Below are 12,658 nucleotides of genomic sequence, written 5' to 3' on the forward strand. Positions count from 1 at the left end.
CCCATTTGGCTGATTACATTTATTGATATTTTTTTTAATTTTTTTTTTACATAATTAAGCATACAAATTGTTGCAGTATGATCACTTTTTTTTTTTTTTTTTTTTGTGCAACTGTTCAGACATTTAATTGTCACTTAAAAAAGAATCGCTTGTTAACCGCTCGATCATTTTTTACGTTAATTATACGTGTGTGTAAAATTCGGCTTGCTTCCTATATGGTCGGGAAGCGAACAAAAAAAAAAAAACATGTCGAGGTAGCGGAAAAAACGAGTCAGAAATTATTGCCATAAAAATAATATAATGCCAAGTGGGCGTGATACGGTGGGGGTACCATTTCCTGGTTACCTTCTGCTCTGCCATTTGGACAGATTCGAGCTAAAAGGTTGGCCATTTTCCCCATCCGTGGATTTCTTCCTTTCCTGGTGGGCACGACTGAAGTGGTCTCGGCGGCTATCCAAGTGGTTCTCCAGGTGGTTCTCCAAGTGGTTGTCTAAGTGGCCGCTCTGGAAGTACCCGTTGTGGAAGTGGCCACTCTGAGCGGGGATCCCTGAATGGGCGCCCTCCCCCTGGGAGTCATTAATCCGAATGGATTTAAAATCCGGGTAGGCACCTTTATCATCGTTGTTGCGACTACCAAGGAAAAAACTCTGCTTCTTCGGCTCCCCGTTTTTAGGAAAATTGCTCCTCTCTCCATGAAAAGGGATGGCAGGTGCCATTCTCTGTGCATAAGGAGGACTTATGTGTGTCATATTCACCTGTCTATTATTTTTGTTTTCCTTTTCGATCGATTTTTTAATTTCCCCAATTTCGTCGATAAAGGATTGTCTTTTTTGATTCAAAGCGGCAGTCTCGCTGGGCGTCCTGGAGTTCTTTCTCTCATCGGAGGGATCTTCGAAAATGCTATTCAGAATATCCTCCTTCGTGCGGGAAGGTGCGTTTTTAGTTGGGTTGCTCACTGAGGTGTGTCTGCTTGGCAGGCTTAAACGTCTCATGTTGAAGTTAGACCCGCTGGAAGAAGGGGCACACAACTGGTTCATCTGCTTTGTTACTACTGCCTGTCGTGGTGAGTCATTTTGCGCGTTTGTATTTACAACCCCCCTGTGCGTTTCCCCCCTAGTGGCAGTAAAATTGAGGGGCCCGTCATGCCTATTGAGGGGGTTGTCTTCTTTTCCATTTTCTTCTTCTGCTGCCCACCCCCTGAGGCACTTTCCATATTGAAGGAGATCTTCATATGGCTGATTAAAGGGGAGGGAGTTTTTATTCAGTTCGGGGTGAAATTTATTACCTTCCCTGTTTTGCACGTCTGCATGGGTGCCTTCCATTTTGCCATCACCATTGGGATAAGGGGATCTCCCTCCCTGCAAACGATACAAGGTTAGTAAATCCAGTTGGTTCTTTTTTTCTCTTTCCTCGGTGACATTTTCATTTTTTTTCTTATTAATATATGTTAATGAACTATCTGTTAAGGAAAAAGGACTTGCAGCGTGGGGATCTCCACTCTGTTCACCTCCCCTGATCGTGTGCTTCATGTAACTCAGCTGGTTGGTTGGTTCGACTTCCCCCCCGGCATCCTCCTTCCTACCCTTTCCATCCATGTGCTTGTAAGGTACCCTGTTCAGTTCATCCATTTGAGATTGCCAGTATGTAGAGGACAAAAACGGACCATTCTCATCGATCCTTTGAGTAAGATACGGAGCTGCATCAGTTGCTCCCCCCCTGGGAGGGTACTCCATTTCGGTGAAGGGTTCTCTATTTTGTGTCTTCCGCTCAGCCATATTATGAATAATGTTGCCATTCACCATGCTCATGTCATGACGAGCATCCCAGAGTGTATCTTCCATCATTTTGTCTACTTTCCCATTGGAGGGTTTTTCAGAGTCAGTCCTTTCGACCCCCCCCTTTGTGGGAACCATGCTTCTCGGCTGATAATCAAATATATGCGGAAGGAAATTTTTGCAAAAATATTTTTTTAAATCTTCTTCTGAGGGGGAGATTTTGTCCCCGTTGATGGAACTACCCATTTGTTGTTCATCCAGAGAATGCATTCCGCTAGGTGTACCATTCGGGTGAGTGTCGATCTGGTCTTCAACACTTGTTTGTGTCTCTTTCATGCTTCTATACATAGTAGGTTGGTCACTGCAAAGATGGGATGCTCCCTCCTGCTGCTCATACAGATACAGTGTGTCCAACGCAGCTAGCTTTTTTGCGCTGTTCTGGATGGATCGCAGAAAAGAACTCTTTACTTCTTCCATTTCGCCTTCCATATTTAGGTCAATTTTATTGGCCATTTGTGTACTGAGAAATTGATCCAATATGTGGTGGTCCTTAAAAATCGGGTCATAATTGGGTGGTCCATTTTGTGTAGTGTTGTTTTTCGTGCTTCCACCATTGCTCACGTAGGGGGGGCCTGCTTCATGCAAAGCGTTGTAGGGTTTACTCGTCCCGATTGTGTCTTTCCTGTCCGGATTGTTAACCCCACTTTGGGGATGCCCCCCTGTGCGTGTCCCCATAATGGCATTCTCCTCCTTGGGGAATAAGCTGAAGCTGCCCTGTTCGGAGTGGTTGTAGGCGTAGGTCCTGAAGGGGTCATAATTTTTCTCAACAAAGGTTCTACCATTATTTAAGCCAGAGGGGGAGGAAAACAACAGTCCTTCAGTTTCCTGCAGAATATCACACCTTTTCTCATTATGATCGTTGTCATGGTGGAAGGAATCCTTCCCGCTCATCCTGTTAAAGTGGTAATTGTTCTCGTAAATGTGCAGGAGTAAGTTTCTGGTGGCATCCGTGCTGCAGCTGTTTTCTTCCTTCTTCACGCTCTGTTTTTTTTGCTTTTCCTGCTTTTCCAGATTTAGAAGAACTGCGTTGAAGTCATTTATTTTGTTTATGTCCGTGCAGATTGGGTTCAGCTCATTTTGCTCTCCCACTTGGTTGCAGGGCATGGGGGCGATGTTCATGTCTGCAGGGGAGTGGTGCACCGCATCTGTTACGTTGGGGGGTACCTTAGATTCTGCCCCACCCGTGGTGCTCAGAATAAATCCCAACGTTTTCCTCCTCAGGGATTTTTCCCCTGAATGATCCCTCCAGATGTCGGTAGAAGAAAAACGTGGGATGAGATCGTTAGAGGGGCTCATCAAAAGTAAGTTACGCTCCTTAGAAGGTATCACCCCCGTCTTAGGAAAGAAGTTTATATCTCCATCCTGAAAAGAATCACCCTGATAAGGGCACATGCCCCCTTCATCGATCGGTTGAAAATTAGGGACCCCTTCATACTCGGCCAGGATAGGATCCCCAGTAGTGAGGCAATTCTTATTCTGTGAATAAAACGTGTAACATTTTACTTTGCATGAACAGGAAGCAATTCCATTGTAGACCATGTTTCTTTTTATTTTCCTCAGAATGTTGTGACAGTGGTTGTACAATTCTATGTGACTTATAATTTTGGCGATGCTTAGACAGACGTACTTACACCTCAGGCAGTTAAAATACTTTCCCTTCTTCAGAGAGTTCAGTTGCTTTATTTGGTGGTTCTCATTTAAGACATGATTTGAAAAGGAGTGCACACAGGTGAATACCAGCAGACATGTGTTACATCTGTATACGAAAATTTTGTCATTTATGAGTTCATAGCAATTTGTTCTCTTTTCTTCTTCCCTTCCAAACTCCACACTTTTATTGCCTCTCCATTGGAGGGCATCCAACCATTCATAACTCATTGGGTCTAGCGTTCTTCCCTATAAAAAAGGGCACCTATATAGCAGCTCGCAAAACGTGTAACTTCGTACACCTCCGTTGTGTGCAGATTCGGTACGCTGTACTGGGGCGCCTCACGGGATGGTTTCTTTCCAACTATGGATCAATAAGATGTCCTCCCAAAAAAGAATAGGAAAAGCTGTGGATACAATTATTCGTGAAAAAGTAACTACACACAAGCGCGTCAAAAAGGGGGTAAACGGAAGAACTGGGGGATGTCCAGCAGTACCTCTTTCTATTATGAAGAAATAGCGAGATGGTCACACATGTAAGGATGATCTTGTGAGGAGTCAGTTGGCCTCCCTCTCCTTCCAAAAAAACAGGAAATAAAAAATAAAAAAAAAAATTGTCGTATTTGTTGATAATGAGAAGGTGACGAAGCGTGGCAGGTGGCTACAAACAAGGGATAGGGTCAGATAAAAAAAAGGGGCACATATAAATGAACACTTCTGTACACACCCCCCATTTAGGGATAAACAGGCTCACACAGGACGAATTGAAATTTCACAAAATTGGGTAAGAAGAATGAAAAAAAAATATAAGACAAGACAACCGTGTCACCCCTTAACACCGCTTAGATTGCGTCTGCTTTGGCTTGCAGCGGTATGTCAGCCTTCTACTCAACCGTGCGTTTCTTGTTTGTATATTTATTTATGCACATGTGTGCGTACTGAGGTGTTACCCAGGAAGGGCTAAAGGGAAAAAAACGCAAGCCACAAATTGGTTATGTTGTGGGCATCTGTTGCCAGCCCGTTTGGGTTCTTTTTTCGCACTGCGGCTGTTCAGGACAGATTGTAAAATGTTAAGTGGGCAGGTCGTTCACCATTTTGGGATTAATTTATTTCGCCTTGTCCTCCATTCCTTTCGTTGCCTTATTTTCGCGAGCATGCAACAGTGGAAGGAAAAAAAAAAAAAAAAAAAAAACACAAGACAGCGAAACAGATTTTTCCGAACATTACGACCGCCGCATCTGGCATGCATATTTGGAGAGAGGAAAAAAAAAAAAAAAAAAAAACAGTTGAACATAACTGGGAGGGACCTTAACCTAAAGGGAACATAAAAATAGCAGCTTAAAGTGGACATTTATTTACGGTGCGTAACTTTTTTTTTTTTTTGTCTTTCTTGTCCGGCTCCTCCCACAATGCAAATTGGCAAAAAAGGAAAGAAGAAAACTGAATGGGCATCTAGTGATCAGCAAAAGCCACATGCGAATATACACAAAAACGCATGCACATGGGGAAAATTTTTGTAGAATTTCTCATATGCCATGAAGGAAAGACTTGCTTAAGGGTTCCACACTTCGAACGATGGTAATTTGTTCTCACCGGGGTTGTGTGTTTGTGTGTGGGGGGAATTAACAGTTGGGTTTCAGACGAATCACACCTTGGTACATTCTGCGCTATTGTTCCGAGCTGCTTCTCCCCTATATTACTACCCCTTTAGGGGAAATTCCAAAGATAATTCAAACGCCGCAAAAAAGCAGTTGATGAAGTGAACCCCATACAAGTTTGGCAGGTCCCTTCTTGTTGATCGGGTGGTCGTCATGTGGAACGGTTGACATACGATTATACATGCACACGCATATAATAAAAAAAAAAAATTAATAATTTAAATTAACAAAAACAAAAAAAAAAAAAAAAAAAAAAAAAATGGCATGGGCGTCCAGATTTACGCCCGCGTGCGCATTTTTATGTAAATATGCCAAATTGGGAAGACGAAAGTAGACAATCTGTTGATATTTAAAATGAGAGTGCTGGACATGCAGGGACAAATGAAACAAATGTGTATGTGTGTGGGGAAAACCACCCATGGAGGGATGCGAAGAGCGCACACAAAACACTCCAAACAGTCAGTAGTTAAAGTAGTGGTAGGTGGAAAAGAGGATGGCGCAGGTGGGCACAATTTTTACCAGTCTTGGACAAATGCCAATGTAAAAACCCCGCAGTCCATTTTTCTTAAAAATAACTTTCGCTACAGAAAAAACGTTGTAATTATAATTGTTTGTAAACTTGAAATAGTTGTAGTATTTGTAGCTATAAGTGTTCGAACCGTATTTGCCGGAGCCATATTTATAATGTATGCTACGGTGATCAGTGTGTGCGTAACTATTTACCTTAACATCGTGCAGGTACTTATTATTGTATAAATTACCATGACATATGTTGTAAAAGCTACTGCCCCGGCTCTTCGAGTGGGAGTCATAATTTTTAATCTTCCTGTAGTCAAAGTCGCTCTTGTGAATGATGTCTATACATCTCGCTTGCATGTTGGTTTTTATAATATCCAGTGGATGAGTTAGAAAAGTGGTTAGGGTGCTACTTAAACATCCACATATAAATGGGTACACAAATTTTTTTGTAATTTTTTTTCTCTTTTCATATTCGGAGTCCACTTTTTTTATGTAGCTAACTAAGTACTCGTTAAGGGACCAATAAATGGCAGAGAAGGGAATATCCCTAATAAGTGTTGAGGTAATTCCTTTGTAAAAATTTATTTTTATTTTTCTGTTTTTTTTATCCTTTAAAATGTCTAGGATGCTTACTTTGTAATTGTTGCAAACGTTAGCCTGAACATTTGTTCGGTATAACTCCAAAGGCGACGTTATGATGATGGAGATGAATCGTGAGATCGTTGCGCACAGGTAATATGGAATCCCCTTGTCCTTTAGCTCTTCGTACACATAAAAAAACAAGCTGTTGTTTATTATGTACAGGTTTGCGGTGGAGAGGAGGCCTGTCGGGAAGGACGGGAGGCGAAACGGTTAACAGGAGGAGCGGGGATGATACACGATTGTGTATATATATATATACATACTGTTATCTGCACAACGCGGTTCCCAAAAATACGTGCCAAAAATTCCCGCCCAAGGGGCGTTCGGCTTACCCCTATAGACGGCCCTAATTCCGTAGTTGTTGTAAATGTTTTTGAACGTCTGGTAGTAAAAGGAGTTAAACTTGAGCAGCCTCTTTTTGTTCTTCTTGGTAATTTTCTTTAATATGTACTTCTTGTCGAAATTTATGTTACTGTTGTACTGGATGTAATTTTTTATTACGTCCAGGGGGGTGCAAATGAGACTGACGAAAATGCCTGCGATGGGGAGGGGGAAAAAAATGCATAAATATCGAACAAAACTTTATATATCTCCTTAATAAGGAAAAAGGAGTTAGACATGATTTACATTTTTCCACTTTCCACTTACTTGATACTGTGCTACTGTATATTATGTTCTGAACATTTATGTTTCTTTTTTCCATTTTGTACTCGTTAAATTGGCTAGCTAGCTATTTTTCTTTTTTTTTTTTTCCACGGTTTCGCCTGACTTGTGCATGTAAAGGTGGTAAGTTTTTTTTTTTATATGATTGCTAGTTAGCCGAAAAATGTAAGATGTCTTTTTTCCTTAATTCTGACATTTTTCTGTCCTTCTGATGCAAGTTAAAACTGTATACTTGGCTATCTTGATCCGTTTTGCACATTTGGGTAGGAGTTTCAAACGATGACGCGTGTATTTCAAGTGTGGGGGAAATATGGTATAACGTGCAACACAGGTTTTGTCGGGTTTCCATTTAGTAGGCGGCCACACAGACAAATGAACTATTAGAGGATGGTGTCACAACGAATAAAATAAGGCAAAAATGTGGAGGGAGCTAACATTCGTGAGTCCCACATGGGTGTGCATAAACTGGTATTTTTATGGACAAACGCGGATGGGGGAAGATAAATAAAGCGGGGTAAATATAAATGTACGTTTTGGTGTGCATAGACACAGGCATACGTGCATAACAATCAGCCAAGCGGAAAACACACGCAGGTGAAAGGCACGGTCACTCACTCAGCGGCTCTTAAATGTACGTACATGCAGTTAAAGCAACGATTCTACAGGAAATGGGTAAGAGTGATGGATTAGGGAAAAATATACAAATTTTACATTTTACCTATTGAGTATGTGTGCTTCCTTTGATGGACAGGCAGGGGGACGCGCCTAAAAGCACGTGTGTCACAAAAGTGGAAATACCTATGCGCATACGTATAACACATCGGTCTATGCTTCGTCCCTTATGCAATGTAAACTATTTCCATTGGAAAAAAGCGAGAGAGTAAATCTATGAAGGTACTCCCTGCTTAAAAGTGACGAAGAGTTGCTCTCCCCAGTTGACAAACAAACGTATATAATGTTGCCATGTACATGTGCACAAGCAAATAGTACCTGAGGGGGGTAGTAAAAAAAAAAAGGCGTTGTAATATTTTCACACGAGAAAGGTAAGCATGTTTCAGCAGTTCACCCCAAAGGGGTTGATACAATTACTGACAAAAGATGCACACGAACATACCTAGGCAACTCTATGGGTATACAAACACTGGCGTACGGTTATCTACATGGGAGGCCACAACCATTAGACTTTCATAGCACAAGAAGGAGGAGCAAACGTTTAACGCAGCAGGAATAGGTTTTGCGTTTAAGCCTCGTGGAAGTTTGTGCGCGTGAAGGTGTTGTACTCTGGCAAATCACAAATTTAAAAAAGCTTGGTTGCTCATGCGAATCCTACGCACGTAAATGGGTACACAGCGTAGGCAAATATGTTGTACAGTGTATAGAGATGAACAAAAAATAGAGGTTCAAATTTTGACAAGGGGCAGTCAGAAAAATGGAAAAAAAAAAAAAAAGGAAACGAATGTAGTAGCGTTGACGGGAGTTTTATCTGTACGGTTGTTTGCGCGTCACGGTGATTTGTTTCTCCTCGGCACAGTTGACAGCAGTTGACATTTTTTTTTATATTTTTTAATTTTTTTTTTTTTTTTTTTTTTTTTCTCCAGCTATGCACAACACCCTAGCCAGTCCCAGCACTGAAACGTGTACGTTAAAATTTAAGAGGGTAGGCTTGCGGCAAAAGGATGTACACTAGTAAGTGCATTTGTTTGGACGAAAAGGGCGATTAAAGAAATTGCCCTTTTGTGGTGCAGCTTCGCGCAACTCGTCGGAATTTAGCCAATTGTAAGGTGAGGTAGCTTTTTTTTTTTTTTTTTTTTGTCAACGCTCTGATAATGTGCACAGAGTAACTGAAGTTATGTGTTCGACTAAATGCCCCTTTTACGTCCCCACAGGAAATATTGCACAGGCAACCTCTTGCTGAAACAGTTTCGTCGAAGAAGGAGGCACTTTTCCTGGCTGCAGCTTTTCCATAATATGGGTCGCTCCAGCAGTGCAGTTGCTCACCTTACAGACCGCCGAACCGGAGAGTAATATTTTGTGCCAGTTTTCCTTTCCCCCCAGTGCGCAGTGTGAGGCCATGTCTGGGATGCAGCCAAGGGGTAGTTCACTTTAATATCCAGCTTGGTTGTCTCGACAGCTGCTTGATGGAACAGAGCCTTAGCGTAGTGCCCACCCCTATAGGTGAATGTGCACACATACACATAGATACACAGACAGACACTCCCCCCAAAAATGAACATAAACGTGAAGAGGCACATTAAGCCCATATGCCACATTAAGAATATTTTTTTCAGACGGGAAAAACCTTTGGGGGATAAAACATGGCGGAAAATTATACCCCTTGGGGATGATCATGTATGTAAGAAAACGCAGCTGCTGTATTGTTTGCCCCATTTTTACAACGAGTCTTCTGTAGTTCCCATTCGAAAGAGTGAAGACGTAGGTGCGTACCAAATGAGGAGGGACAGGGGAGGCACGGTACGAAAGAAACTGAGCCGAGAGAAGAAGAAAACGCAGAAGAAGCAGAAGAAGGAAAAATCGGCCGATGTGCACAAGTAGGGGTGTAGTACCACGTGTGGATGTGGGGGAGGAATACCTAACGGATAACGCTGGAGTTACAACTAAACGAACGCAAGGCTGCCACAGGAAATAGTACTGCTTTAAAATGGGTCTTACACCCTTTTGTGTGACCTTTTTTTTTTTTTTTTTTTTGTGCCAAATTAACTTCTGACTGAAAGAGTCAGTTCACCCGTATGTGTGTGTATATACGAATGGGTTAAGCTACCATTTGAGGAATAATTTTTACGTCGATTTGACGAAGCCGTGGTGGCTGTTCAGAGTTGGTGCGTTTTACGCAGGGGACTTCCTCCACGGAGGTGTAAAATAAAAATGAGAAAAAAAAAAAAAACAAACAAAAATATACGCAATGATACGCAAAAGGGATGGAAGACAAATTTTACGAAACAGTTTACCCGCGAGGGATGCACAGGGCAGATCACTTGATCGGCGTGAGGGAGCACCCACTGTGGAGCGGCATAAAATTGAGGGAAGCATATTCCCCCCCAAAAAAAAAGCGCAACTAGTTATTTACAGTTGTCTGCTTCTTACAATTGGGACAGAAATAAATGATGGTGGATCCTTCATCGGCACTCCTAGTCTGTATATTAATAAAATGCAAAAAGTCATTCCCACAATCTGTACACTTTTCATAGGTAATATTATAGGCTTGGTTTTGATCTTCCTTGAATAGGGAGACGTTTTTCTCAATGGAGGTGATTTTATTTTTCCAATAACTTTTTTGGTTCTTGTCAAAAATGTATTTTTCTCTGTAGGAATTCAGTTCAATATATTTTTCTTTTCCATTCCAGTGGTCATACATTTCGATGGTATCAATTAGGGCTCCACAATAAATACACTTGATGGAGTTTTCGTTTTCGAACTGGGCGCTCTCCATGTGACCACTAAATGGGCCATAGGAATTACTACCACTGAGGCAGTTACTGGTTTGTCTATACTTGGACAGATTAAAACGTTTCATATACAAGTACATGTAATCGTCATAATTGTAAATGTACCCACACTGCTTGCAATAATTTTGCTGTTCCTTTTGTATATTTTTCAGCATCAATGGTTGGTGGGTAATTTCCGTGGCGTTTTTTGCCAATCGTTCGATATCAAAAAATTTCTTGCCAGTCATTACTTGGCACAGTTCGTCATGCTCTATGCTAATTTTGTCCCTGTACGACTGGATGAAGTAATTGAGGAGTTCTTCGTTGGTGACTTCTTCCTGCTCGAAGCGCACACTTTTTTTCTTCCTTCCTGTTGGAGGTGGTTTCGTGGGCACCGGTTGGTTTATCGCCTCTTCCTTCAATCTTTTTTTTTCTTCCTTGAGTCTTTTTTTCTCCTCTTTGCGTTGTTTCTTCTCCTCCTTAAGTCTTTTTTTTTCCTCTTTGCGTTTTTTTTTTTCTTCCTCCTGCTCATCGTGGCTACCCAGTTGATTTTCCTCCATCTGATCATTTGGGTCGTTTACGTCCATGTGGGGGGACTCCCCCTCCTGGTCGTCCTCCCTATTTTTTTTTTTTTTTTTCTTCTTCTTTTTCTTTTTCTTTTCCTTTTCGCCGTTTTGGCTAACCTGATCGTCTTCGAAGATGTTGTGTGCCTCAATTAGGGGCGAAAGGGAGTGGCCATTGCAGTCGTTTTCGTCTCCATGGTCGCTATTATCCTCGTTATTATTCTCGTTATTATCCCCATTGTGGTGGATTTCCCAGGCCTCTTCCTCCCCTTCCCGATGTTTTCCCTTCCGGTGGGCCTTGTCCTTCCGGTGTTTCTTCTTCTCCGAAATCATTCTTTCCGTTTTTCGGGTACAGAGGTGGGGGTTCGCAAAATGTGTGCCTATGCGGGGTGGCTGCTCTCATGCTTTGGGGGGGTTCTTCAAACAGCTTGGTGCGTCGTCGGTTCGATACGACAGGCCTATCAGCATGAGCATGCGTAGGCATGTATATGCATATATCTTCGCGCATATATTTAACTATGCATCTTCATCGAGTGGCCCCTTCCTTCCCTTTCTCTCTTCACTAACTCCTTCACGAATTCCTTCACCAATTCCTTCACGATCCCCTTTTCTGGTCTACAAGTGAAGGCCCCCTTGGTATGTACTTTCCATGTTTTACGTCGTACGGGCAGAAAGCAACTTCTAACAGGCGACGATTCTACGTAACTATGTATTTATGTATAGACGTATATATGTACATATAGGTATACTTCTTGTACGTTGATATATCTGCCCTTTGCGGAATTGTACGGGATGTGGTAGAGATGGGCTAGCTTCGTTTTGTAGGCGGCCGCTGCGCAGGTCGGGCGGGGGGAAGTTGTTTTTTTTCTCTCCTTCGTAAAATTAGCAATTTTGAGAAAATTAACAGGATTGGAAAAATTGAAAAAATTCGCAAATTAGCAAATTTAAAAATATTAGCAGATTAACAGATTAACAAATTAATAGTTATGGCAATTTGACCACGGCTGGAAAAAAGAAATAAAATGACGGACCGCGGCGTGGCATAGGGCGCTACTCGCAAGCACGCCGCATATTTTTTTTCATGTTTTGAGCTTCGCGGGCGAAACGCAGATTTAGCTGTCGGCACATAAGAATGTAAGGCGTGCATTTTCAAATGTCACGTGAGTCATCTGCGCATTGTTACAAGTTTTTCTCCACGGAAAAGTGATTCATTAAAATAAAACATTTTTTTGGGAGACCGGCCAATATTTTGTTCCACGCAGGGAGTTGAACACCCTTTTTCGTCCAAGTGTTTGGATGCGCAAATACACTGTAACGCGTGCATGCAGTATATTAACATGTGCCGCTAATGCGCTCAGTTGGACATATTATTCTTATATACGAATAGCCACGCGCAGGGTATTTTTAATTGCCGCTTATTTGTACTACGAAAGAATAGGTGCTAACAACAGCTTGATCAACATCTCCCAAGACCGTTACGCTTACCGAAGGGCACAACTGGTTGATTCGTGCTGCACTTGGAGGAAAGCATTTACCTTTCTCCAGCCGGATCAATATCTCAGGAGAGGCAAAAAAAAAAAGGAAAATAAATTAATTCACCTGTACGATTATGTATGCCGATGTGCCTGCTTCCCTGACGCATATATCCTCCCCACCACCACCTAAACTTCCCCCCAAACTCCAAACAT

General features: G+C 42.0%; 4 protein-coding genes across 4 annotated transcripts; 1 reads left to right on the plus strand and 3 right to left on the minus strand.

Moving 5' to 3' along the window:
- Positions 1-341: 341 nt before the first annotated feature.
- Positions 342-3,713, minus strand: PCOAH_00005740 (Uncharacterized protein; the record flags this gene model as incomplete). The annotated part of the gene is made up of 1 exon (XM_020057385.1): positions 342-3,713. The coding sequence occupies one exon, from the start codon at positions 3,711-3,713 to the stop codon at positions 342-344; it is 3,372 nt and encodes a 1,123-aa protein (XP_019912985.1).
- A 1,886-nt stretch (positions 3,714-5,599) lies between these two features.
- Positions 5,600-7,004, minus strand: PCOAH_00005750 (Mitochondrial carrier protein; the record flags this gene model as incomplete). The annotated part of the gene is made up of 3 exons (XM_020057386.1): positions 5,600-6,483; positions 6,634-6,837; positions 6,950-7,004. 3 exons carry the CDS (start codon positions 7,002-7,004, stop codon positions 5,600-5,602), a joined length of 1,143 nt encoding a protein of 380 aa, XP_019912794.1.
- Positions 7,005-9,190: 2,186 nt separating this feature from the next.
- On the plus strand, positions 9,191-9,517 carry PCOAH_00005760 (Uncharacterized protein; the record flags this gene model as incomplete). The annotated part of the gene is made up of 1 exon (XM_020057387.1): positions 9,191-9,517. One exon carries the CDS (start codon positions 9,191-9,193, stop codon positions 9,515-9,517), a length of 327 nt encoding a protein of 108 aa, XP_019912821.1.
- A 520-nt stretch (positions 9,518-10,037) lies between these two features.
- Positions 10,038-11,303, minus strand: PCOAH_00005770 (Transcription factor IIS; the record flags this gene model as incomplete). Its single annotated transcript, XM_020057388.1, has 1 exon — positions 10,038-11,303. The coding sequence occupies one exon, from the start codon at positions 11,301-11,303 to the stop codon at positions 10,038-10,040; it is 1,266 nt and encodes a 421-aa protein (XP_019912846.1).
- Between the last annotated feature and the right edge of the window lie 1,355 nt (positions 11,304-12,658).

Source organism: Plasmodium coatneyi, chromosome 3 (genome assembly GCF_001680005.1).
Source record: "Plasmodium coatneyi strain Hackeri chromosome 3, complete sequence".
In the NCBI taxonomy this organism is placed as follows: Eukaryota; Apicomplexa; class Aconoidasida; order Haemosporida; family Plasmodiidae; genus Plasmodium; species Plasmodium coatneyi.